A 27,563-nucleotide genomic window follows, 5' to 3' on the forward strand; every position below is an offset into this window, starting at 1 on the left:
ACAAATGTACAACACTGTTAACAGGTTCATCAAAACATTCTCACAGACTCAACTATGAAACTGTATGGGAGATGAGAAATAACCATGAGGACATCAATGGGGAAGAATTTAGCAATAAGACACTGTATGTCTGACCAGAGTCAAATGTCCCTACATGCCCTTCCTACAAATAGACTAAAGAGTAAATAGAACATACAAAATAGAACTAAATGTATGATACAGCTTTTCTGAGTGAGACAGCATTTTAATGGCAATGGTTAAAAAACCTGAATAAGTTAGTCCGAGATAAAACTGGTCTTAACGATTTGGTGGTGTTTGAGTGCAAGTGGAAATACACTGGCACTAAACACTTAAAATACATTTTGTCGGTATTCAGCAATAGGACTCCAAACTAAATATCAGATCCTGTCCGCAAAAGTAACTGAGCATCAATGCTTTTGTCTCAATCGGTTTCCAAATGTGACTAGGCTGGACAATTCCAAATAATTTACTAGTGAAAATACTTTTTGAAGACACTTTTTGTAGTCACAATCAAACAGAACAGAATTTCCATTTCCTTGCAAAAAGACCACCTCCAATGGTTCTAAACCATGTATGTACATAAAGTAAATCAGACCATCAAATTTTTTTACGATAATGCCAGCATTCCACCTCTACAATACTCTTTTAAATGTATCAAATAGGCTAAAGAACCAATAAATTAAATTGAGTTATCAACAGTTATTAAGAGCATGTTGGCCACCAAAATGTCCCATCATGTCATGTCTTGATGTAAGCTGTAAAAAGAGGGCATTCTTCACACTTTGCATTCAGATGTTTATAGACACACAGAAATAAGGTCAAATTGATCACATCGGTTGGGAATGGGGGGGTGGTGACATTCAAAACAGAAAAACAAATGGGCCAATGGAGATGAAGACAGCCTTAACAAAATAAATTTGTTCACATCAAAAATAAAGGCAATTGGAGATGAGCTCTAAAAATCAAGTTAACAATATAAAAGTGCTTCCAATCAACAAAACAATGCAATAGGAAGGTTATGTATAAATAGCCAAATATCATACAAAATAGAGTGGCCTCCAGGGCAAACGAGTGGCATAGAACAGACAGGTATTAGGCTGCTTAGAAGCACTCCTTCTGACATACCACCTTAGTATTACTTTTTGTCAGTAGTATACACCAAACCCCTTAAAATCTTATTCATTCCAAAATGAACAGCCTTGAATGTTGACAAGGGAATGAGGGAATCAAGGATGCTCTGAACACTGCCTCAAACTAAATCTTCAATCCCTCCTTGAATTCTTACCATCAGTAGAGCACACAAAGTACAAGCCAATTTCTTTGCAATGTTCCCCATAAAATATGTTCACACCAACACAGCCAACATTTTGCTTAAGAAAAAAATAGATGCAAAAAGTCACTGCAAGTCGTATTTATTGTTCTATACAGGGTGGACAATGAGTGGCTGAATCTGTATAACCGGTGACAAATTAACTTGAAATATTTGTTGGGCCTTCCTCCTGACCTCTTCATCTGTGAAAGAGTCGTCCACTTTGATAACTTTCCAAAGGAGACTATTGGTCTGCCCATGTTCATAGTTGTTCGTCAGCAAAGAGCACCCAGGCACACCTTCATGACATCCGATAATCTCCACCGACTTTTCGGTCCTCCAATCTAGGTCACTACTGACCATTTTGCAATTATGGCTTCTTTTCAAATGAACGCCATTCTGAACAATAAAGGAAGCAGAATCTCCAATGAGAGTCATGTCTGTCTTCAAAGGTCGGGATTGTACATGCCTGTTGTTAAAAGCTACAACTGTTGTGGGTTGGCCTGCAGCACTCAAAGGTTGACAGGGAATACCTGACAAAGCAGGGGGGCAAATATTAGATCGAGCTATCATGTGAGTGTCCACGTGGATCTGCAGTCTGGCAGTGGGGCCTCCTGAGAACCCCTGTATATTTGTTAACTTTAGGCATTGATTCTGGGCAGGTATTCCCATTCGTAGATGTTCTCTGCAGTTGACTGTGTGCTTAAGAGCATCAACTGAAAGGTTTGTGAGCAAGATCTTGGGTTGTTTTTTTAGGATGACTTTAGCTGCTGAGCTTAGCAGTGCATAGTTCACCTCCTTCTTCTTAACTAGAGGTTTGCGACCTCTCTTTTTTGAAGGCTTTGATATCTTGCACTGAGCTCTGGTCGCGGTCTCTGATGTGAGAGGCTCTGTTGTACAGGACCTGTACCCATACACATCTTTGCTCTTCAAAACTGTAGGTTTGTGACCTTCCTGTCGGAGTTCCTGCAGAAAAGATACCATCTGATGCTCAGTGTCGGACAGATCCTTAGATATGGGGTTAAACACTCGTAAGGCTTCCATGAGGGCAGACTGTCCCGCTGAGGAAAACCTGGCCCAGGACAATACTGCCCGCTCAACAGCCTCGTCTTCATGATTCATGGCATATATCAATAGGCGAAATCCTAGCTTGGTGGATTCCTTGCAGAAATGAACCTGTGAACAGAATGTTAAAGTAAATTTAGATGTTTCAAGTAAACATGCAACAGCTACTATGTTGGATTTAAATCCTTTCAAAATATATTTTCTGCAAAAACATTCTGAGTGAAATATAAGGGTAGAATTCAACATTAGCACAAACACTTGAATGATTGTTCGAGGACATTTAAAATAAATGTATATCCAGTCACTCTCCCGGATGAGGACAGATTCAACTAGGGGTGGGCGATATGTCCAAAATCTTCTAACACTGTATGTGTTATTTTATATCACTGTCATGGTATATTATACCACGGTTTATTATACAGCTCCTCAGAATGTTCATAAAAGTTCAGTAGGTTTGAATGAGCCACTTCAACGTTTGCAGGTCTGTAATTTCTGTTTTATTCACCGCTGCAAAAAAGCAATGACCGCCGTCATTGGCAACGGGTTTTGTGCTTTTAATTCACATCTTTCATATCATTCCGCAAGTAGTGCGGTCATTTAACGTAATGTAAAGTCATTGTAACTTGAAGTCAGCAAGTAATAGGTCACTTGAAACTTTATACTTTTTATTTGCCTGAATAACAATTTTTTCTAAGCAGAAATCACGAAACGGCAACAAAATCATTAGAGGTATTTTTGAGGAATGTCTTCTATCGTTTCGGCAAGTAAACGTATAAAATCCCCATAATGTATAGTTCGGCGGCAACATGCAACCTATGTGAAAAATATCCCACGGTTAAAATGGTTAAGCCAAATCTCTACCAGTAAAATTCAAATTTGTAGTCATGATTCTACCAGGTGATTGACAATTCTGCACTAGAATCTATAGTTGCATGCACTTATAAGGAGCTGGCAGGTCGTTTATGTATGCAAATTCAGTTGTACGAGAACTACCCAACTATTTAAAAATCAGTGCACAGCTAAGAACACTTTTGCAGTTTAAGAAACACACATGCATTCATGAATCCGGCGGAGATCTTTTCTAAGGATATTTAAAAAAGACACTCAAGAAAATGTTCAAGAATGAGGTCCATTGATCCCAAAGTGCTACATATGCTTATATTCAACACCAATAATCTGAGAGCAGTAAAATTGTCATTAATATATTTGTAATAATTGTTTGTTTATATCAATTGTAAAAATACACTTAAAAATAGAGGGGGAAAACTAGTGCTGTCAGTTAAACACGTTATTAACGGGGGGGGGGGGGGGGGGGGGGGGGGGGGATTTCATTGTTTCTGAAATAAGAGGCCTGACTGCTATGTTCCCAGCAAACTTGAAAAAATATATATATATTAAGCCATGGTTTAACTGCACTATAGGCTGAGTCCTTGTTTACCCGAAATGTGCAATTTACAATTTAAATTTTGTACCGCCCTGTTTGGAAATGTTGTTTTTCAATAAAATAAAACATTTGCATAAAGCAAGCCAATCCACTTTTCCATGTTGATAAGAGCTTTAAAATAAAATACAAAATTATGGATTTTTTTTTAGAATAGATACAAATTTGCAATTTATCGCGATTCATTTTGAGTTAACTACGACATAAATGCGATTAATCGCGATTACATATTTTAATCGTTTCACAGCACTAGGAAAAACTATTTTCAGGGGTGCTGAGGCATTTTGAGGACTTTTGAGTGCTGAACCTTTTCAGCTCTGGTTACACAGGTGATTAAAGCTTTGAGAAATTTCATGTATTTTGTACGTAAGGTGTTGGTACGGAGTGTCAATATTTCGGTCAAAGCCAGTGGCTTACAAAATTAATACTGATGAGGTTAGTGCCAACACACCTGTAATAGTCCCCCTCCCAACTGTCAAAAGTCATGGCCCAGTCTGGAGTGGCATTGTGGCCCTCTGTGCCTCCTACACAATCATTTAGCAAAATCAGTGTGAATTCGAAGAAAAGGGAATAAAGGCCTTTTAACAGTTTATTGAAAATGCAGTAGTCCAAATCAAAACATGCAATGGGTCAAGTTATAAAGTATAGAGGATGCAATCACATTACATTCCTGGAAAAATATATTATGGAACAATTTAAAATGAACCACAAAAATTGTAAGTCCAAAGAATGGGATTAAAAAGAAGTTGACGTTTACAAAACGAGTCCCCCTGCTCTGTTATTGCTGGCTGAAGCATTTAGGGGTAAAGTAGTGTCAAACGTTTGTATAATATGCTGTGCCAACAAAGCAGAAAGAAAAAGCAGACTAATCTGGATGTGCACTCTGTGAGGAAAAGAGGGAGAGAAAAGAAGTTTGTGTAACTTTATCTAAGGTAGGCTATTTGAGTAGCAAAGAATAAGCAATCATCAAGCAGCCTATTGATGGGCCAATAATGCAGTTTCCAAAATGTTGAGGTCACACCCCCTTCTGCATCCTGACCAAGTTGACTCGCACTCTGCACTGCCGAGACAAAGGGCGTCGCCAACGATGCAGTGGTCTCCAGAGGGTTAATTCTGCCATTGGCATTATCCTCTACTAAGGCTAAAGCTGCCATTGTTATTAGGCTCTGTAGCCTGTGTAATGCATAGCACAGCATTTGCACATTCTTCTGTGTCCACCCTATTTCGTAATGTGTTCAACCCGAGTAACAAACGTAGCAAAACAGAGCAAATGATTTCATTAAATAAAAAAGGCAATAGCTTCAACATGGTTTTCCCGTCCCGTTTTGGGTCGCTTTACTGTTGTGGGAACTACCACATTGTTGAAGAAACATTTTATGGATGATTTGTTTGAAATCGGGTTAATAGCTTCTATAAACCACTATTATTGAACCTCCAAAATTCCATTAAGATTGGCACATCAAGCTGCAGAAATTTGATTGGCGACAGATAGGCTAACCATTTTGTTGAGCTAGCCAAGTTAAACTTTTGATGTGTTTTCATACCACATTTTCGAAATATTTGCTTACGGGTAATTCCACATCAACATGACAAAAAGATTTGATTGGACACCAATGTAGGGCTGCTCGATTATGAAAAAAAAAAAAAACATAATCATGATTATTTTGGTCAATATTGAAATCACGAACATTCAAACGATTCATTTTTAGTTTGAAAACATGATGCATCTAGTTACTGAGAACTTTGAAATTCCCCCTTAAAAATTGTATTTGTTGTGTACACACTATGCGTTGGAATGCGTTGATCCCGTCAAGGTTGGCAATATGGCAAAGCAGCCAACAAGTGCTCAGCACCCTTGTGAACATCTTCTAGACTGTTGGAAAACCATTCCAGGTGACTACCTCATGAAGCTGATTGAAAGAATGCCAAGAGTGTGCAAAGCTGTCATCAAAGCAAAATGTCGCTACTTCTAAAAAGATCTGAGAATCTAAAATATATTCTGGTTTGTTGAGCATTTTTTAGTTTACCACATAATTCCATATATGTTCCTTCATAGTTTGGACGTTTTCAATATTAATCTACAATGTAGAAACAAATAAAAAAATAAAGAAAAAGCATTGAATGAGAAGGTGTGTCCAAACTTTTGACTGGTACTGTATACGTATATGTATAAATATCTAAAACATGGTCTGTAGGTAATGAAATTGCTTTGAAGATCGGGACATGAGCCAATTTTTTTTGCCCGCCCAGTTGAGCTATAATTCTATATTACACATAGGGATGGGGGGGGGGGGAATCGATTTAGTTAGAAATCGCGATTCTTGTGTGTGACAATTTTCAAATCGCCACGCTGCCTCAAAAATCAAATTGCATTATTGTATTCAAGACGGGAATTTTTTTTTGCCAACGGCTAGAAAAAACGTCTAGAAGCTCAGCTTCACACATAGTAGCTAGGTAGTTATACAAAGGCTAACATGTTGGACAGCAAACTTGTCGGACGTTAGTCCCAAAATTCATGCTGCACCTCAACAGTTTAAATCGCTCGTCTGGAAGAACGTTGGCCAACTCTGTAGCAGTTTGGGTTGCCTGTAGTTGAAGACGGTGGGCTGACTGAGGTGATTCGAATTGCTTACCCCTAGAGGGGCACCATTGTGTCTCGCATACATTCCTCGTATGACGGCAAGAGAGCATGAAAAAAATACAATTAAACAACAGTGTCTAAAACACATGAAGTGATTACTCGTTAATTTATAAGATGTAGTCTTGAGAAGAAAAGCAAACTTTTAATCGCGATACATTTAGAATCATGAATTTCAAAATGTTTTAAAATCTATTGACAGCCCTTATTTTAAGAAAACTTGTACTGATTCTATTTCATTTACCTTTTATTTATTGTTTAAAAGTAGCCTAAGTGGCATTCATTTTTCATAAAATGGCACATTTGTATTTATTTTCTCTATTGGCTGCCCTGCAGTCATTAAGTTAATGTTAAGATTTAGGAATTCAAACTTGAAATAAAACTTGGAAAGCTCTAAGTGAATTTGACTGTGTTGTAATTGAATGTATGACTCAACTGTTTTCCATGGTCCAGTTAAAAAAAAATAACCAAAAGAAATTGCAAATAAATCGTAATATCGAATCACTCGATCAAAATCGCAATACCCACAGAATCGTGATACATATCGAATCGCCACCTAAGTATCGTGATAGTATCATATCGGGAGGTCCCTGCCGATTCCCGTCCCTAATTACACACAGGTGTTAGATCGCACATGTCAATTTGTAAACCTAGGATGTCAAATAATGTTAATCAAATTACCGCGCACGCATTTCGCAGCCAGCAAACAAAACATGAAACCCCCACTGTGAAACCCCGATTAATTCGATCCTGGTGTCATTTGTCCCTTGCCAGCGGCCCACCCCCCAAAAAAGGCTAGGGTCGGCAGGTTTTTTTAGGGTCGGTCGGGAAACACAACATTTTTGTTTCCTAGGCCTTAAACATCTCATTTGAACTAACAGTGTCCAACAATCGATTATTCTGTTATTTGCAGGGGTAGGTGTAAGGCTACAGTAAAAGTAAAATGTATCAGGCAGCAATGAAACCCTTTCTTGTGAGTGCAGTGTTGGTGCATAGTGCTATAGTACCAACACCAAAAATACAGCATTGTAATTAGGAGTGGGTATCGTTTGGGTTTTTTCCGATACAGGTGCTTAACCGATACTTTTAAAACTATACCGGTGACTAAACGGTCCCAGAACCGATTCCTTTTTCTAATAGCCCAAAACAACAATTGACCCATTAAAGAAAGGCTTTTTTTAATTGCCAAGGCCCTAATTTTTCTTCAAATTGAACAATATATCAACTGTTTAAGGTAAACTTTAAGTTATAGCTGTGAAAAATAACGCGTTAACGATTAATTCGTTAATTTTAACGCAAGGCCAGAATGAGCTTCCAATATACCCACAATTGACAGTTTCCAAAAGCCTCGCCCCCTTAGTTGCTACGTCGACAAAACTCCCAGGACTGTCAACTCAAAAGCATGGCGAGGACAAGCCTATATCTGTCGGTGTCAGTGAGGCTTTTTGGGGTAATATCTCCGCGATATCCTACGGAAAAGGCACAAGTGACTGCAATATGCAAGGATATATCCAAAACATTAAAATCAACAACGAAGGGGACACAAAAATAGTCAAAGCAAAAGCATACAGGTCTCAATCAAAACATTCGAAACCCCACGACCTCTTCATTAAATGCAACCAGCACAACCTTGTAGACTAGTCTGTTCTTTCACCGCTGGGTAAAATCTATAATATTTCAAACTAGCTAATAACCTACAAAGATTCTCTATTCTTATATTCTTTTCCGTCTCTGAAGAGGTAACTAGCTAGCTACCTAGGATGGTGCCAAACTAGAGTACAGTACACTAACGAAGCAGTGTGGAGCAAGATAGCTGCTAGTAACGTAATTGTTCAAGGGATGTGCGTGCTTGTTGCTGAAAGTATATCACAGTCACTGTAGTGATAAGTTGCTTGTAAAACGATGATTCTGATGTAATGCTATGGCTTTGCATCAGATCGCCAGGTTATTGCTCTCAGGTCGTGCCTTATGCATACCTTGGGGAGTAAGTTACCCATTTACAAAATTGATACATAGATTAAAATAAGCTCCTGGCAACTTGTTGGCGTATGCTAGGATAGCTCAGCATGCAACTTTAGACGGTAACATTAATATTTTGATTTTAACATTAACACATTTGTTGGATCGACTAGTTAGGTACTAGTAGTGGTAATAATACTAGTTGACATGAACCATAACTGTTTGGGGATGTTCTCTCAACTAGATTGATTAGTTAGCATAGTTCGCTAGATAGCCAGCTGCAAGTGCTCAATATCTAGCCACTCCTTCATCCAGGGTGCCGTGTGAAAGACTGTTGTCAGTCGCAGGACACATTGTGCAAAAGGAAGACTTGCTAAGAGGGCTTTTTGAGGCATTAGATTGTGTCATGGTGTAGGGCCAATAGTTTTCCCGCGAAAACGGAAAACGGACGGAATACGCGGAATGGACCATCTGAAACGGAATGGACCACTGAAAACGGAATTGCAACTTTTCAAACGGAAACATAATTTTGTGCATCAAAATCGCCCAAAACCCCCTGTATTTTACCCTGTAAGACTGAATTTCTTTCAAATAAACACAACAACGATCGCAACAATGAACAAACATTAATTAAAGAACAAAAGCTGTCAGAAAATGTCACGTCTGCGCTGAACTCTGCTCCGGTCACGCCCCCCTTTTCAACGGTCTTCACGTTCATTTGCTCATCTTCCCAATCCCATTAAAAACTAAAAATGTTAAGTCTTCTGTTGTGTTAATGGCTGGCAAACAACAATCTAAGAAGGGCACGTATTATTCACTGAGTTACCAAGCAGTCTAATTTATGGGGACTAATTAGCACTGCACTGAATTACATTACCATTAGTTATTGCTACACAATAACAATTACACAACTAATATTACTAGATACATATAATAGTGGACATTACAGTAGGCAACATGGATCTCATTCATATCTCATCCAGTCGAAATCTTAACAGGATTGAACCCATCTTTATTACAGCGTATCAACATAAGAACAGAACATAGCTAAATCTCCGCTTAGCATCATGCTAATCACTACTAATAGCACAAGCAGGTAGCCCAAAATTTGGTATTTAATACACGATCTATTACAGAAGCAACTTCGTGAAAACCCTTACTTTCATTAAGTATGCACATAATGCCTCACATACAGGTCGAACAATGATGATTTAAGCATTGGAAATGTATAAGGCACAGTATGGTCAACTACTTAGCGACAAACTGAACTCGACAGTATCTTAACTGTGCGCTGCACGCACGCAAACAGCGTTGCTAGGCAACATCACTATCAACAGAGTTTTTCATACAGTTAACGTGCAGAAAGGCATTATACGGCTGTTTTTATTTTTTTGACGCGGAATCACGGAATTACCATAAAACGTGACACGGAATTAGCTTTTTTTTGACGCGGAAAACTATTGGCCCTAATGGTGTGGTTAATGGTCGTTTGAGAAAACAGAGAAAAATGTTCAACCATCCATAAAAACAATGGTTGAGAAGCCCAAATAATTTCTGTTTGATTTAAAAAGATAAGAAAATGTTTTATTCATCCATACAATAGCTAAGAAGCTCGAATTCTGTTTAGGATGAAGATATAGCCTATCAGGGCTTGAGACTAACTTTTTGGCTTAGGAGCACTGTGTTATCCTAACCCAGAGAAATTGGGAGCACCAGCAAATATCTAGGCGCACCACTATAAAAAGTTGGCCAAATCAAGTAATACTACTATTGATCACTGTTAACAACCTGGAATGTTTGAACAGATTATAAAAGGAAAGGAATGTCTTTGCTTAGTTAAAGGCCTACATTGATAGGTGGAAAAGAATTGACCTATCGCTAAGACCCGCCCCCCATTGTGACAGCTGCTAAATCGGACACTTTATCAGAGCTGACTAGAGTTTACAATGGCAGCTATCAGTGACAAAACTATATCCCAAGAGGCTCTAGACAACTTTTGGAGACAAAAGGACCTGATTTCGCCCAGAAACCTTCAAAAGGGACTTAAATATGCAATGGAGGGATATGTATACAATTTAAAACTCGATATGGTGGATAACAAGCTTAAATTTGAGGCGAGAATTTACAGAGCTCAATGCAAGAGGGAGAAGCCTCAACTCACGGTCATCGCGATTGCAGATAAATACATCCAATACCAGCATTGTTCATGCACCGCATGGGAAAGATACAATGAATTCACAGTCAGTTAATTTAACTAATCTGGAAGGCACCGAGATGTACACCTACGTTTATTAACTAGCAGGAACCTGCCCCTGACAGGACAGTGTCCTAACCATAGGCTATGGTCCTAACTGTCTAGCTAGCTTGTTAATGTAACCTTTTTAATTACCGGCATGCGTGTGTTTCGTTCACGTTGTCATGTTAATCCATTATTAAACCTATCGTTTGTTTAATAAACTGTCCCATAACTGACAAAGTTACGCTAGCGCAGCTATTGAATCATTAACGTTAGCTAATTTGAACCAGAGATAACTTGCCTAAGCCTAGCATAACATCAGTGGTGAAAGTAAGCAGGTACTGTGAATAATGAGTAGGCCTATGCCTTTTATCATGTAGGCTTAGTTGATTGCTTTAGCAAAGGGAAATTCTAACAAGAGTATGGCAGAAAGCTAATGAACGTATAGTTCACTGTGTGGTCTGTCACACAGCTTAATCCACCGGAGATATTTTGGACCGGTCTTGTTTTCGTTTAGGAAATGAGATACAATATAACCCATTGCCTATCTTCTCACGATAACTCGTATCAGTGTTTTATCTACCCCATGCACATCGTTTGGCCATTTATGTTGAAACTACTTTACCACAATTACACACTTGTTTTTGTCCCGTTGTGGCTTGGGGAAAGGGATGAAATATACCCCGTTCTGCAGCCTATCGGGATACCTACTGTCGGTGTTACATGTACCCCAAGCACATCGTTTGACCATGTTTTTTTTTTTTTCATAAGCAACATCAATCGATCATTAAATTATTGTAACATGTCTCCTCCCTGTTGTTTTCAATGGAGTTATCGGAGCCGATGTCCGAGTCCAGTTCAGGCTGGAATGTCATTGGTTCATCTGCGTTCTAAGGGCGGCGCTTAGCGACAGGTCAATTGCATGGCATTTTAGATGGTTTACATGGTAGGGGAAGCCGGACAAATCACACTATTTGTTTTAACCAAATTCTTTTTTATTACGAAAAATAGTAGTTAGCTAGCGGCTAGACAGCAGTGTCAGTTTAGTTAACGTTAGTTAGCATCTCACTTACGGCTGCAGAACACGGCAACCAAGCACGAGCAAACGGCACAGAGCGCTAACTCATGCTGTGGTCATTTGCGAGTCAAACACATAACATTTGACTAACGTTGGCGAGCTTATAGTATGCATCATGATAAGGGGGGCCAGACGTACCGGTTTTACCGGCACCGTCCCGATTTTGAGTTGCGTGTCCCGCGTCCCGACAAGGGACGCTAAAATGTCCTGGTTTACACCAACCACTATGAAATTGTCCCGGTGGTCATCGATTACATAGCGATGTGGTCTCATTATAGCCTGATCATTAGGGATGGGAACCGAAACCCGGTTCTTGTTTAGAACCGGTTCCTAATGAGCCGAATCTTTGGAATCGTCAGCCAAAATCAAAACCGGGTCTGTAAACGGACCTCTGTGCCGTTTGTGCGTGCGCAAACTCTTCCTTTAAAAAATCAGATCGCAGCAGGAATGGCAACTTGACAGAAGCGATCTAAAGTGTGGCTTTATTTCACTCGAAAAAATGCAAACATGGTCACTTGTAACATCTGTAAAACATGTATTTCGTCAAAGGGAGGAGGTACATCTACTATGAATAAGCACTTGAGCACACAACATGGTATTAAATTACAAGATTGTCATGTTTTTGATCATGCCTGCAGCAGCTCAACTAACGACGGCGCTTCATCCCTTACCAAGGTAAACTCCTCAAAATGTTTTATCATAACGGTGTTACTCGTGTGTTATCAGCAAACGTTTGCGTTGTCGTGTTAACCATAACTAAACTTAGCATTTAATTGCTTAACAGAATGGGCGATGTTGGACATTGTCATATAACGCTAGCTTAGCTGTAGAATCTTCTATTTTCAGCCGTTGGCTTGAGGCAGAGGCAGTGCTTGCCTCCCCTCTGTTGGTTCTAGAAAGTTTGCTGATAACACACGAGTAACACCGTTATGATAAAACATTTTGAGGACTTTACCTTGGTAAGTCAGGGATAAAGCGCAAAAGACTCCGTTAATAATGGCGTTGCCTAGCAACGCGTGCAGCTCCCTAGATATGGATACGTTTCTCTTTCAATTCAGTGGCAGCAATAGTTAAGTTTTAAATATACTGAGTGCCTAGTTTGCGAATCATCTTTGTTCAAATACGTATGTGAGGCATTGTGTGCATGATACAAGTAAGTATGTTTCAGTACGTTATTGTGTTTGTAGTGGGTTCTACATTGCTATTAGAAGCGTTAAGCATAATAGTTCGCAATTAGCCATACAACCAAGCAACCTACAAGAAAATATACAGTCCTTTAGTTTACTCAATAACAAGGGCTTCATGTCAGATCAGAACATTCAACGATTTTGTTAGTGCCATTTTATTGCCAGATTTAGTTTATCTCAAGAGTGCAATGAGGGAGGGGTTTAGATTGGACTAACTTAAACTAAACCTGGATGCATTGTAATGTTCCAACAATTATGAGACATTTCCTGAGGTATATCTGCTCTGGAAAAGAAAGATCAGTAGGTAGCAGAGGAAGGGTTGTATAGGGGTTGTTTGCTATTTCACTCATACACTCATCTATACAGTATAGATGAGTGAATGAGTGGAATAGCAATCAACAGTGCTCTGCAATGTCAATGTATAGCTTTAGAGTTGACACTCTCACCACACATGCATTTAAATATTGTTGTTTTATATTTAGTGGCAAGAATGTCTGTTTTTTAATAAAAGTTTTTGGTTATTTATGTAAACATTCTGTTTATGGTGTGTGCAGCATTCTAGACATTTATATAAAAGAACATTAATGTAAAAAACCCGTTTGTGCTCTTTTTTCACCCCTTACCCAATAAGAATCGATAAGAGAATCGATAAGGAATCGAATTGATAAGAAGGAATCGATAAGGAACCGGAATCGTTAAAATCGTAAAGGTTCTCATCCCTACTGATCATTGACTAAACCCATGTAGAAATACTAATAAAACGTCCACCGTATGATTTGAACAATGTGTGCGTGTGTCAGTCAATCATAGTGGTCTGTGTCTGGATAACCTGTGCAACCAGCGTTACAATGTATTTGTTTCTGCCTAGTAACGTCTCTTCAAGACAGCCAGGATTATAGTCATGGAGTTTAGCTCAAAGTAAACGGTGCAAGGAGTGAAATTGTAAGTACAGGTAGTTACAGAATGTGGCTGTATCTGTTATCTGTAGTTGTTAACGATTGTTACCTGCTCAAATGTAGGTTTACTTGAGGTAAATGAAAGGGAATATTGTAATGTAGTGGGCTATGTTAACACTAATCATGATTCACTACGTTAGATCGCCAATGTCAACTAATGGCGCCAAGCAATGTCCAGGCCAGGACTGCACATAAGGTGGTGCGCAGTGCTCATGAATGAAAGAATGTTTTTATGAGCACTGAAAACATTTAAATTGTGATAGGGCTCATTTGAGTACCAAACACTTTTACTGTGCCTCTAGATAAACATGAAATGCATTGTTGGACTTTTGCTGTGCTAAACGGTGCTCAATAAAGTATATTATTAAGATTTTTTTGGTATTTATTTGAGATACATTATGGTTTTAATCGAGCAACAGAAAAATAATCGTTAGACTAATCGTCCAATTAGTCGTTAGATTAGTCGACTAATCGATAAAATAATCGCCAGATTAATCGTTTACAAAATAATTGTTTACCCCCAGCCCTAATTTCTAGAACAGCTTTGGAGTCTTTTGATAAGTTATAGACCTATGTATCCACCAAGTGAGATGGGGGTTAATTCCATTGGCTGTTGAGATCAAATATCAACAAGCTTTCGCCAAGATGTGGGAGTGGTTGACGGGCCTAAATACTTGGCGGTTAGTAAGAACTAGCTGTCGACTGATGTGGGCTTTTTCAATAGCGGATGCCGATATTTAAAGAACAGGGCGGCGGGCGGCTGATATATAATGGCACTACCATGTTGTTGTTTTTTTGGGACCTGATAAAATACAAATATGTAATAATAACGAATGACACACAAAATTGCTGTACTTAAAAAAATAATCAAGCAATATAAAAGGGATTTTTGCCTGCCACATCACTTCCACCAAAGTGATCTTGCCATTCCTCAATTTCTGTTTAGGAAATCATTTGCAAACGGAATAAATCACAGAACAGACTCACATTTTACTATGCGTAATGTGCGCATGCTCCAATGATCAAAGTGTGCACGAAGGAAGGAACATGACTTTACGTAGCACAATAAACTTCTCTTGACACATTATTTACTCTCTGAAGGTCGCTTCCACCTTTTAGTAGATTTCTTCATGCTCAGGACACTGCATAGATATCTCCAATCAAACACACATACAGGGGTTTTCCTGGGTCAAATTGGCTCTTCGGTGCTCTGTCCATTCGCGCACCTCACAGTTGCGTATAGATCAGACTTATCAACTCGATTACTATTGATCAAAACAGAACGAGAGTTCGGCTGTAGCCTACTTGAAACATACTATTCAGAACATATTCGCTGACGTGCATTGCATACGTGATGAATTGCTCACAAGTCTGCTTAAAACAACTAGTGAAGGTGTTTTAGGATAATATTTATGCCATATACAATAAGTGACTTTATGTAAACACCACTTATTAAATGTTAGCTGCCTAATTATTTAGCGCAATGCTAGCATGACTCTACCGTAATTCGATTTTTAACCAGGGTAGCCTATTGTACCTATTGAGCCTGTTGATCGCGACCTGTTTACAAATCTGGTTAAAAAGATAAAGGTGAGCTGTTATTTATAGATACTAAATATTTCCCAGGCATCTAATGGCTTACAGCTACTAGTAAGCATCTAAACGTACAGAGTAAGGTAGGTTGACTGCTAAATCGGCAGCCACCAGTCTTTGGATAGCTCTCATAAATCAGTTATTGTATATATGGCATTAATATTAGTCTTACCATCACACATAGGATATATAGGTTCACGAACACACTGCTTAAATAAAACTTAAAGCCTACTATCAAAGTATTGTTTTTTTAAGATAATGTAGGCAACTGCTTGCTAGCTGCTTTATACAAAAAAAAATCTAATTAAAGTGACTAACGTCTGGCGAACTTGGAGAAGCCTCTGTTCAATGACTGGCTGAGGGGGTAGGAGGCGGGATCTGCTGCTGCTGCTTGAATTCAACATGAGCGCTTAAAACACCATTAAGCTGAATTGGATGACAGTTTTTTTTTAATCGCAGACTTATTTTTTTTGCCTTTAGGCGCTCGGGATTTTTCATAGGCGTTCGGGAAAACGGCTTAGGCGCGCGCCTACATTTTCTCTATGCAGGAAAAACCCTGCACATACGTGCACAGAGGGAGAGAGACACACACACAAGTAAACATTATGTTAGCTAGAAGCCTATAACATTCAATCCCCATAATAAAATATCCTTTTAAAATGTCCTCTAGTGGGATTCTAGGTATAGAAATGAACACATTTTGAGTTTAAATATGCCACAACAATAAACATATTGAAGACTAATTATAGGTGCTAATTATACTGTAGCACGGTAGGGATCTGCAGCTCAAGTGAGTAGGTTACAGTGTAGGCTAGAGTTCACTAGCTAGTTATAGCTGGGATTGTTAAGTGTGAATTTGACGATCTCAAAATTAAAAAAAATGCAAATAGGGCTAGTTACGCCACTGTCCACAATGAAGTGCACCTGTTGACATTACAAAATGACGGAATAAAATGTTATGAACGTCTCAGTCTAAACATATGACAGAATAAAACAGCCTGTGTCACTGTGATCTCTCGTCATTTCTGCCGTTCTCATTCTATGCTTGTCAATCTGTTTTGCTATCCTTGTTAATTTATTTGATCCGTAAAGGTGTTGATGTTGTTCAATTTCATATATGAATTTAAAGTTGCCAAATTTCAAGTCATCCATTCTTCAACACTAGCTGCGACCTTATCTTCAAACCGAAAGTAACGTGTGTACATCGGGGAAGAACTCCGCCTTGCGCGATACAGTGAGCAGAGGACAATTGCGCGATCATCTAGAGACAAAAATAAGATAAATAAAATAAGATAAATAACACAAGGCTATTTATTTAGTTTAATCGAAGAACAAACTATAGACCTGTTATATAGGAAAGGTAACCTTAAATGACTTCCGTTGCGATTTGGTGCTTTATAGAAAATAAAATTGAGCAAAATTATCTTGACCTTCCAGGGGGGGCGGGGGGTGCCGTAATATAATGGTAGGGGAAACACTGAATGTTAACGCTAGCTTTCAGACTGCTGTTATCGTAAGCCCACTTGTTGAATGGTAGCCATCTCTAGCCCGTTAGCAAAAGCAGCCGTTTGTAACTTAAGTTGGGTTTCTTAAAACTATTAATCAATCGCTTATGATAGAAGATTGTTGACTTGAGACGAGAGGAGGGGTTCATCAATCTTGTCTTCCCACTCTGCCTCAGCTGAGATCAGGTGCTGCTGACTTTGCCCACTTGAGAAAAGTTCTGCTAGCTGGCTATTAATGTTACTCTACTGCGGGAAGACTTTGCACTGGCATGCACATGTATATGAATGCCATCAATGAAGGAAATATGTTTATGTTATGTAACATGCCTAACAGCTCACCAACACAACACATCCGCACATGCACTCTCTCTCTCTGCACTCCTTTCCCCGTGGACATCAACACTTGTCACAATTAATGCACACTGTAATATAGGGCCAGATCTATCCTGTACCTGTAAACACCCCACTCCCTGTGTACATGTTCTCCCTATGTGTATTGTTTTTATTGTAATTCATGTATGTTTGTGAGTTAAGTGTAGGCCTATAAGCTACTGGATGACCTTAATTTCCCTCCGGATTAATAAAATATCCATCTATCTATCTATCTTTCTATCTATCTATCAACAATAAAAGGCTGTGTCTGCAGACATTTTTTGATAATCGGCCTTGGCCGATGCGGATTAACTCAAAATGCCAGATAGAGAAATGATTAATCGGCTGATCAATTAAGTTGACCACTAGTAAGTTCATCATGCCTTTTAGTCAACAAAGTAAATCAGTAGTTGGACAGCCTACATTAGTAGTAGATAGTAAATAAAATATGGCTGGAGCCATCCAATAGGACTGTCCTTGCAAGAGAAGTTCCTCTTCACTTTCTGGTGAACTGTTTTTTAATTCATATTCAGTAAAGAAAATTGATGACAATTACAGCCCAGCTTATACCGTTTTTTATGTTAAAGGATTTAAAAATCCAACAATGCCATGTCTTTTTTAACAGAAACACAAAGGTTTTATTTAGCAATGTGATTGAACAGTTCTGATCAGGATGGGACATAGGCCTAGTGGTTAAATAATTATCTGGTAGCCTTAAACAAAGGCGGTAAGGCTGTCAACCACAAAGATAGAACAGCTCCAGCCAAGTGTTTCTAGGTTTCTAGCATGTACTGTGCTATATCAAAGAAACCAAGTGTGTGCAGATATTCTAGACCTGCAATACTAGCAAATAAGGGCTTTGTCGTTAAGATTTTGAATAGAAAATGACAAACCATAGGCCATGGAATATAACAAATATTGATCTCCTCATCAAAACCAACTGTATAACTGAGTAACTGGTCAACTGCAGAGGGCTTGGACATGATCATCTTTAAGCTGGAGAAGCCGGATCTTCCACTGTTGAACCATTGCATTAGCTAGCTTTGTGACTATGCTAACTAAATTACCAACTGTCTGCAATATAGCAAGAGAATGTGTGGGAAGGAGAGATGTTCAGTTTATCTGTACAACTGTCTTAATGTTTCACAAATAAATCAGCATCAAGCGTCAAGTTAGCTTTCATCGCTCAACTAATGCCAACGTTATTTAACTATAGTTACTATAGTGCTAATACTAACATTACTGCATCAAAACCAGGCATGGCTGTCTAAAACTTTATCAGTTTTATTTAGGAGAAATTATGTGATTTCAGTAATGCATTTCCCCCCTACCATGAAGCCAAAGATCATACTCAGTTGCACTGTGCAACCCATGGTGCAGTCGTGAGAGATTTGTAGCCTAGGCAACCAGTTTGTTAAAAAAAAAGTTGCAGTGCACCTTCTGGTGAAGAAACTATGGAATGACCACACCGATTATTAAGTTTAAGGATCCATCTTTGGCTTTCCGTTCATTTTTGTTCTATTTATCGGACGCTATAAAAAAAATATTGATAGGTAGGCAGTTATAAGCTAATATCGTCCAATAATATCGGCACACCGATTTATCAGGCATACTCTAGTTATTGCCATTCTGTCTTTTTACTGTCTGGGACGGAAAAGTCACGTAGTCTGAAGGGGCATTAGAAGTGTAAAAGCAGCAACTAATAAAAGGCGAATATCTATCCTACATGGTATATTGCCGTTACGGCCCGTTACCAACTAAAACAGCATCCTAGTTAATCTAACACAATTTGCCAACGAAAGAACTTCAGGAAAACAAAAATTATATTGTCACTGTAATATGCAGATGGACAACAAAAAGCTATTTTTACAATCTACTATACATTTTTCAAACTGGCGAATTCAATGTTCAAACCACTACCTACAGTAAAGGTAACTGCACACTGCCAGTACATTCTGGCAAAAGGCTGTTTATATTTCAGGTCAACAGCCAAACAAAGCACACCCCTTCCTTACTGAGGCAACGTGTTGATTGGCTGAAATTGTTTATGGCTCGGCCAGAGCCACTATATTTATTCCCTATTTAGAGAGCCAGGACTGTACACGAACAGCTTTATTTAGCGCACCAACACTGAACTGACAGCTGGAAGACTGCAAGGAGCAATTTGCTGAATCTGACAAAAAGTTAATGGAATAAAACGATGCACTGCTGCTTCAAACGTAAAAGGTGTCTGAAATGTATTGCATTAATGAATATAATGTGTACAATACATAAGCACATGAGCCATATTTAGACTTGCCAGGGGATTTGTTTGGTTGGGCAAAATGATTTCAAGAAATTAAATCTAGAGGCCTATTTAGTGATGTGTTCAATTGCTACTTAACATTGGAGAAGCAAGCCAAGTTCTTTTCATGACAATTCAAACTACAACTATTATTTACAAAAGTGGGTGGTTATTCAGCTCCAACTTGAAGTTGCTCCTCTTAAACAATATTGGCGGGTAAACTGAGGTTACGTCGCTGTCTTGTTAAAATATGTTAGCTAGCCAGACAACTAACGCTATCTATCATGAAGGAGCACTGTCAGCTTCTTGGCCAGCTAATGTTAACCAACTAACGTTACACACATTTCAGTGGACTGTAGCGTCAAAAACATTAGGTTACGTTGTTATACCAACACTTCGACGACAACATTCTCTCACGCCTATGTGTGGGCATTCATAGTGTCAGCATTTTACAGATAGTAATAGTAATTTGTAGATTACCGTTACCGATATACACTGCCGTTGTTACAGCTAGCTAGCTAACATTGGCTACATTCAATAAGTAACGATGGTGGTGCTAGCCAGCGATGCAACAAAGACCAAGGGGCTCAAGCCAACCATCTCTGGTGTTGTGGACGAATTGACGAAATATCCATGACAGACACCGAGCACGGGTTGTTTGTCGGTGGAAGCGAAGTAAAATTAAACAGCCTGACTTGTCAAATGCATAGAACTAACTTGCACTTTAGCTCGATCAGTGTGGTGGAAGATATCTCTACCAGCATTTACTGGAAAGTTACCATTCAAAACAAGTAATACCGTCGTATGGTATTGAGCTAGTACGGACAAATGCAAAATCAACAGATTTATCAAAACCTTACCGTAACGTTAGTCTGCAGATTCCATCAATATCTCTTAAGGTAGCGGAGACAAGTGTTAGGCTGGCTAAGTCTACATAAAAATGGCTACGACTTTTTTTTTTTTTTTTACACGGGAGGAGGGGTAAAATTCAAATGACACACAGCAAGAAAGGGCGGGGGCAAACTGCAACACCCACGTCAAAATTGATTTTTTTTTTTATAGTAACACGTTGTTTAGCTGCGCTTTTTTCTTATTACCAATGCCAAAAGGGAAAATGGCTAACTTAACGGTTTATCTTTAAATAAAAAATTAATAGAAGCTTACTTACTATCTTTCTGACCATTAGCTAGCTAAATACTATACTTCGGGGGCGTGGCTTGGTTAAAGATGACTCATTTTCACTATTGCCCAAATGTGGTGTTCTGGGTCTTTTCGTGTGTGTAAATCAAAGAACCCCTCTTGTTTTATTTCTTTTTCAGTTTTTATGATGACTCTTCAATTTGTGTATGCTTATTTGCCATGCTAGTCGCAAAAAAAGTCCAGTTGCTACAATCAGGCGGCCTTTTCTACAGGCGGTATTGGCGCCACTCAGAGGGGGGCGCCAAAAACTGCGGCCATCAAACATTTTTGTGTTTTTTTTTTTTTTTTTGCGCCCTTCTATATCTCCAACCAAAATGTTGACATAAAAAAATAAATCTAACATTAGGGTAACATGAGCCAAAAATTGAAAACGGAAGGGGTACGTCCTTGGTGTTGTCAGAACATGCTAGCACAGTGAGAGGTTTGGTTAGTGTGTGTGTGTGTGTTCAAGAAACTTTGAAGAACGAAATAATGAAGAGGCAAAAGCCATCCGGGGCAAAATTTAGGAAGAAAAGAAAGGAAGAAGAAGAGAAACGTGCCAAGGAGAAAGGTAAATCCTTAAATCCTGTTCTTAGCCTAGAATGAATTCCAGATGAAAAAAAAAACGTTCATGAATGCGTGAATTGCCCCGGCACTTTAGTGGAGTAAAGAAGAAAAGATGTATGCCTACCATATCGTTGAAAGTTTTCCTACTCCCTGTCACATAGTTCTTTAATGATTTTACAGAGGCGGGTATATAAAAAAGGATATGTCCATTTATTCTACATTATACAAAAAATACATGATTTAAATAGGGGCGCACATTTAAGCCAATAGCCAGTGCAACAACACTACAAATTATTTACTCGTTGCATGGCACCCCCATTAAGGAAGACAAACCAGGCAACTTGTCAACAAGTAAGGAATACTGGTGAAAATTCAAGTGTTGTATTGTCAATTGAAAGCAGCACAACCGATCAATAGCTATTCGCTAAAGGTATGCTAGCAGCTAAAACTAACGAAATCTCTTGAAATGTGCTGACTTTGACATTATGACAAACTAGTTACTCAACGACTGTCCTTACACTGTCAAACATCAAGCAAGTGCAACATAAGACAAAGCAAGACGGCAAATAATAGGTATGTTGACATAGAATGTTCGCCGCGAGCGGTTGTTGTCTCAATAACATGATCCACTCTGCGTTAATACTGTCAATATGTGTCATACAAAATTCACTCCTCGCCGCCTGGTGAGAGTATGTTTGTCCTGAATACGTCAGTATTTACATCGAGTACAACCACTGTAATCGTTAGACATTTCGAGCTTTCAGCCCTGAGGTGTTTTCAGTTCACCGCAACTCTCTGAAAATTTGAGTGGCTTTCAACCGGTCAGCGGACTTCATCTAAAGCCTTGGACACTGATGAAAGATAGGTGGACTTGAATATATACTTCTTATCTTGGTACATACGAAATTTCATCGAAATCCATGGTCGAGAAAGTATTAAACTAAATCGCGGAAAATTGTTAGTCATTGTTAGTCAATCGTGATGAGTAGATTAGCGAACGTCCTGTCAGATGCACTGCAGCAGGCGTCGTTCGTGAATACGAATGGCCGCTTATTAATTATAGTTGTTTTCAGTGAGGTACTATGGGTCTGATGCCCATTCCAACTAAATGTTCATGGTTTCACTTGAAAGAACTAACAAAAGTCTACCTTCTGTTCAAATTTCATGCAAATATCTGATAAAATGAGGAAGTTACAAGCAAAAACATGTGAATAATAAGCGTTTTCGGTCACATGACTTCCATTGTAAGTAATGTATAATATTTTGATATAATCGGTGATATTACAAATACCATAACTCTCTCAATCCTCAACTGATTTTCACAATCCAGGTGTCATTGTAAAGGGAATGTCTGGCTCTGTCTAGTCATGTGATCCATTTTGAGTTTAGGGGTGTTTGAAAATTTTGTCATCATACCTACAAATAAGCTACTTATTAGATCGGCAGAAAGTAAACAAGTCAGGTCGGCGGGCTGCGGCAGGCAAAACTACAGAATGCAGTTATATGCCTATGGACCCTGCTATCGCAATGGCACAGACGCGATTCTCCATATTAAAAGTCATTATACCGCCCCAATTTTTTTAAGCTGTTATTTTCAGGTTAAACTGCTTATCCTAACCCTAATCCTGAAGTATAATTGTTGCATAATGGGGCTTTAAGCGAATGGATTGAATGTAATCTTGCTAGTCAGCAAACGCTAGCTAGCCAATGGCTTGTGACGTTCCTTGTTATTGCCATTCAGTCGAAACATCAGTTCAAGTTCAGCTGTATGCCTACCGCAATTTGCGTCATTTTCGATGTGTCATGAAATAATGATTTGAGTAATCATAACAACGTACGTATGGTGGAGCGAGCTAGCCAGTTTAATTAGACATGATTTTACTAATCAAGAGCTATGCATCTAAGATTGAAAAAAGAATGTCAGGCTTTGTTTGTTGAAAGTTTGTTTTGATTCTATAGTGTGCACTTTGCAGTCTTGTTCTTGCAATTAATAAAGATGCAGTAGGCCTACTTTATTGTAGAACTGTTAATAGGGTCAATGATTTTCTGTTTCAAAAAAAAGAATTTTCCGTTTCACATTTTTGGTGAATTCCGTTTTATTCCATTTCGGCTAATTTTGTTCAGGTAGATTGATGGCTTTAAATGAGTGAATAATATGTGCCACAAGTGACCCAGACCTTCTAAGATTCATGTTTGCCAGCCATCAACAGAACAGAAGACTTAGAAAACATTATTTGCAGGCGATTGGGAAGATGACGTGTGTGTCCATAAACGTTGATACAGGGTTGAAGAGTATGATCAGGGGGGCGTGGCCGGAGTGAAGCTCGCCTAGAGCGCCAAATGTGCTAAGGCCGCCCCTGGCTACAACTTTAAAAGCAGTATAAGAAGATTTGGTCTATGCAAGTGGGTTACTAGTTAAGCTGTATGCGCAAACACCTACACCACCACAGTAAGCACTGATAAAAGCTTGCTAACATGCTAATTTAAATCTTTTGGTGTCATGCTGTGAAAGCTTCATATTCAGAATCGGAATTTTTATTGCCAAGTGAGTTTTCACCTACTAGGAATTTTCTCTGGCATATTGGTGCAGACAATAAACATAGAAAGTACTATAGAAACATAAGAAAAACAATAAATAAGATACATTAAATAATTTCAGTATATGTTAAAGTGAAATGAAAGAGCTGTGCAGGAATGACTGGTGCTGATGGTCTAACGGTCAGAGGCATGTTTTTCCAGCTTCACACGCTGTCTCCTGTCAGGCAGGACGTCTGTGATCCACCTGCAGGTGGGTGGAGTCAGGCACAGTCAGGTAGCAGAGCTGGGATGGTGGTGTTGAAGGCAGCGCTGAAGTCCCGGCGTAGGTTCCTGAGGAGTCCAGGTGCTGGAAGATGAAGTGAAGGGCCATGTTTACTGCATCATTTACAGACCTGTTGGCTCTGTAAACAAACTGCAGAGGGTCCAGGAGAGGGTCAGTGATGGCTTTGAGGTGGGACAGCACAAGGCGCTTAAATTACTTTATCACCACATAGGTAAGGGTGATAGCTCTGCAGTCATTAAGTCCTGTGGTCCTTGTTTTTTTGGGGACGAGGATGATTTTGAAGGAGGCTGGTACATGTCTGTGTCTGTGAAAACCGTGAACAAATGTCTGTGAACACCGGAGACAGCTGATCAGCACAGTGCTTCAGGGTGAATGGAGAGACAGAGCCTGGCCTGGCTGCTTTGCGGGGGTTCTGTCTCCTGAAGAATCTGTTGACGTGGAGAGAGTCGTTACTGTGGTATAGAAGGATGGGGTGGGGCTCTGAGGTGGGCAGCTGTGGAGAGGCGCAGGCCCCCCTGCTGTGGTGGGGAAGGTGAAGCTGATGGGTTGGAGCTGGTGGATGGTGTGACGGGGATGGTGTCAGGACTGTCCCATTCAGTACGTTTACATGATGGCATTTATCCGATAATGGCTTAAGTCGGGGTTTGCTATCGGGCAACTGCTATTATCTCACAGTACATGGCAGTGAAAAATCCAGAGCTTGGCCGCGTCTGTTCAAATCAAATGTGGAATGTTTACAAGCGGGCACCTGCTACCGTTCATTATACAGTCAATTAGTTGGGAAATTAAACAAAAACACATTACAGTTAAAGTTGTATTAGTATTGATTGATTCACATCGATATGAATGGATGACATGACTAACAAGTGGTGGAAAAGTAATATGAAAATATTTGTTCAGTGAATTAGCGCGTTCTGTCCAAAACTGTCGCAGTCAACGTTTTTCTAATGTCAACACATTGGTATAGGCTACCACATAACTATCATCTGAAATATCACGGTATGTCGCAACAAACCTTTGATCTAAACAGAATATTCAGTATGGAATGGGAATAGTTCAGAGCAGTGTCCTTTATCGCGTTTCACATGGGATAGTATTCTCTCATGAGTTTGCGGCCATCTGAACATCCTTATACGTGTTTAAGGCGGGGTTGTAAAGGTGCTCATATCTATTCGGGCCTCTTGTGTTATGTTTGTTAATAATCAACAAGAATAAGCTTGTGAGACAGTCTGCATGATATTCATAAAAAACGTGCCATTTGTATGAACAGTTGAGACCATATACAGTGGGGAAAATAAGTATTTGAACCCCTGGCGATTTCACAAGTTTGGCCACTTGCAAAGAAATGTGTGATCTATTATTGTAATGGTAGGTGTATATTAACAGTGAGAAACAGAATATCAACAAAAAAATCCAGAAAAATGCTTTTATAACATTTATGACTTTATTTGCATTTGATGCCAAAAACAAGTATTTGAACCCCGAGCAAAACTGACTGACAAAAATGACTTGGTACTTGATGGAATAACCCTTGTTGGCAAGCACAGACATCAGACATTTCTTGTAGTTGGTCACCAGGTTTACACACATCTCAGGAGGGATTTTGGTCCACTCCTCTTTGCAGATCCTCTCCAAATCTTTAAGGTTGCGTTTTCAATGGGAGGGAATGAGGTTCAAGCCCAGTATCCCACGTTACATGGCCCCATCCATAGTCCCCTTGATGCGGTGGAGTCGTCCTGTACCCTTGGCAGAGAAACAGCCCCAAAGCATAATGTTTCCACCTCCATGCTTGATGGTGGGTATGATGTACTCTTGGGGTCGTATTCAGCATTCCCCCCCTGTCAAACACGGCAAGTTGAGTTGATGCCAAAGAGCTTGATTTTGGTATCATCTGACCACATTCTGTCTCCTAATCCTCCTTAGAATCATTCAAGTGTGCAATGGCCCTGTACATGCGCTTCCTTGAGCAGGGGGACCTTGCGAGTGCTGCAGTACTTAAAAAAATGACGGCGTGGTGTGTTGCCAATGGTTTTCTTGGTGACTGTGGTCCCAGCTGCCTTGAGATCATTCACAAGCTCCCCCTGTGTAGTTGTAGGGTTATTCTGCACCTTTCGAATGATCACTGATACCGCACGAGGGGATATCTTGCATGGAGCCCCAGACCTAGAGCGATTAACATTTGTTTGGTGTTGCTTCCATTTACGAATAATCGCACCAATAGTTGTCTGCTTCTCACCAAGCTGCTTGCCAATGGTTTTGTAGCCCATTCCAGCCTTATCCAGGTCTACAATCTTATCTCTGACGTCCTTGGACAACTCTTTGGTCTTGCCCATGGTGGGGAGGTTGAAGGTGTGAAGTATGATTCTTTACACAGGTTTCTTTTATAAACGTCACCAGTGGAGATCAGGTGTACCTTGTTAGACCTAATGAGGACTAATCTGTGTGCTTCTTAGGCACATAACTGGTCATTGTGAGCCAGAATTCTTGCTGTTTGCTTGGGGGTTCAAATACTTATTTTTTGCATCAAATGCAAATAAAGTCATAAATGTTATAAAATGCAGTTTTCTGATTTTTTTTGTTTTTGTTGATATTCTGTTTCTCACTGTCAAAATACACCTACCAATACAATTCTAGATCACACATTTCTTTGCAAGTGGCCAAACTGGCGAAATCCGTAGGGGTTCAAATACTTATTTTCCCCACTGTATATCTCTCTGGTTGAGACAAAACTTTTCTGTTAGCCATTTCTGATATGCAGTTGCTATTTAGATACTAAAGTTAGCTTTGTTTATTGTTTCCATGGTAATAGAAGCCGTCAAAATAATTTGCTTTTCGGTTGGCCATTTTGATATGCAGCACATGAGGGCAAAGAAAATGGTGCATGGTTTTGATCATTAAGCTTTCTTTTCAGTATTTCAAAGTCAATGATATGTAGGAGCACAAGAACAGTGAGCGTCTAGCAGCGATTATCATATCATAGACATATATGATGCATGTATATATGTCTATGGACGGGATCTCAATCATGCGCAAAGACGTAATCTCCAGTTGTTCTCTGATTTCAAAAGTTATATGCACGCGTTCTCCGATAAACAACCAACTCCGATCGAGTTATCTTGGGGTGTAAATCGGACTTTAGTCAGAGACAAAAAATCTAGATATTTGAAGTTACATGAAATGGATCTTCGATTTAAATCGTATAAAGCCAGAAATGCGGACCGCAGTGACTGTCTTTCAAAGCGACAGTAAGGGCCGTCCACACGGAATCTGGATTGCCTAAGTCCGTAAAGAAATGTTGTTCGATCTGCCTTCCATTCACACGAACCTGGAGGATTGGGTCCCTGAATCCGCA

At 39.4% G+C, this 27,563-nt stretch overlaps 1 protein-coding gene across 2 annotated transcripts; it reads right to left on the reverse strand.

Annotated features, from left to right (window-relative positions):
• Positions 1-36: 36 nt before the first annotated feature.
• On the reverse strand, positions 37-20,586 carry ccdc71 (coiled-coil domain containing 71). 2 transcript variants are annotated; one of them, XM_080845811.1, is made up of 3 exons: positions 20,505-20,550; positions 4,288-4,360; positions 37-2,506 (listed from the first exon to the last, which is right to left on the reverse strand). In XM_080845811.1, exon 3 carries the CDS (start codon positions 2,450-2,452, stop codon positions 1,442-1,444), a length of 1,011 nt encoding a protein of 336 aa, XP_080701937.1. In that variant the 5' UTR covers positions 2,453-2,506; positions 4,288-4,360; positions 20,505-20,550; the 3' UTR covers positions 37-1,441. The 2 variants fall into 2 exon arrangements, with proteins under 2 accessions (XP_080701937.1, XP_080701938.1); XM_080845812.1 differs by lacking the exon at positions 4,288-4,360 and having other exon boundaries at positions 20,505-20,586.
• Between the last annotated feature and the right edge of the window lie 6,977 nt (positions 20,587-27,563).

This window comes from Sprattus sprattus, assembly GCF_963457725.1.
Source record: "Sprattus sprattus genome assembly, chromosome: 10".
In the NCBI taxonomy this organism is placed as follows: Eukaryota; Metazoa; Chordata; class Actinopteri; order Clupeiformes; family Clupeidae; genus Sprattus; species Sprattus sprattus.

Coding starts and splice junctions, on each gene's coding strand:
- ccdc71 (XM_080845812.1), bottom strand. CDS start 2,452: ATGAATCATGAAGACGAGGCTGTTGAGCGGGCAGTATTGTCCTGGGCC.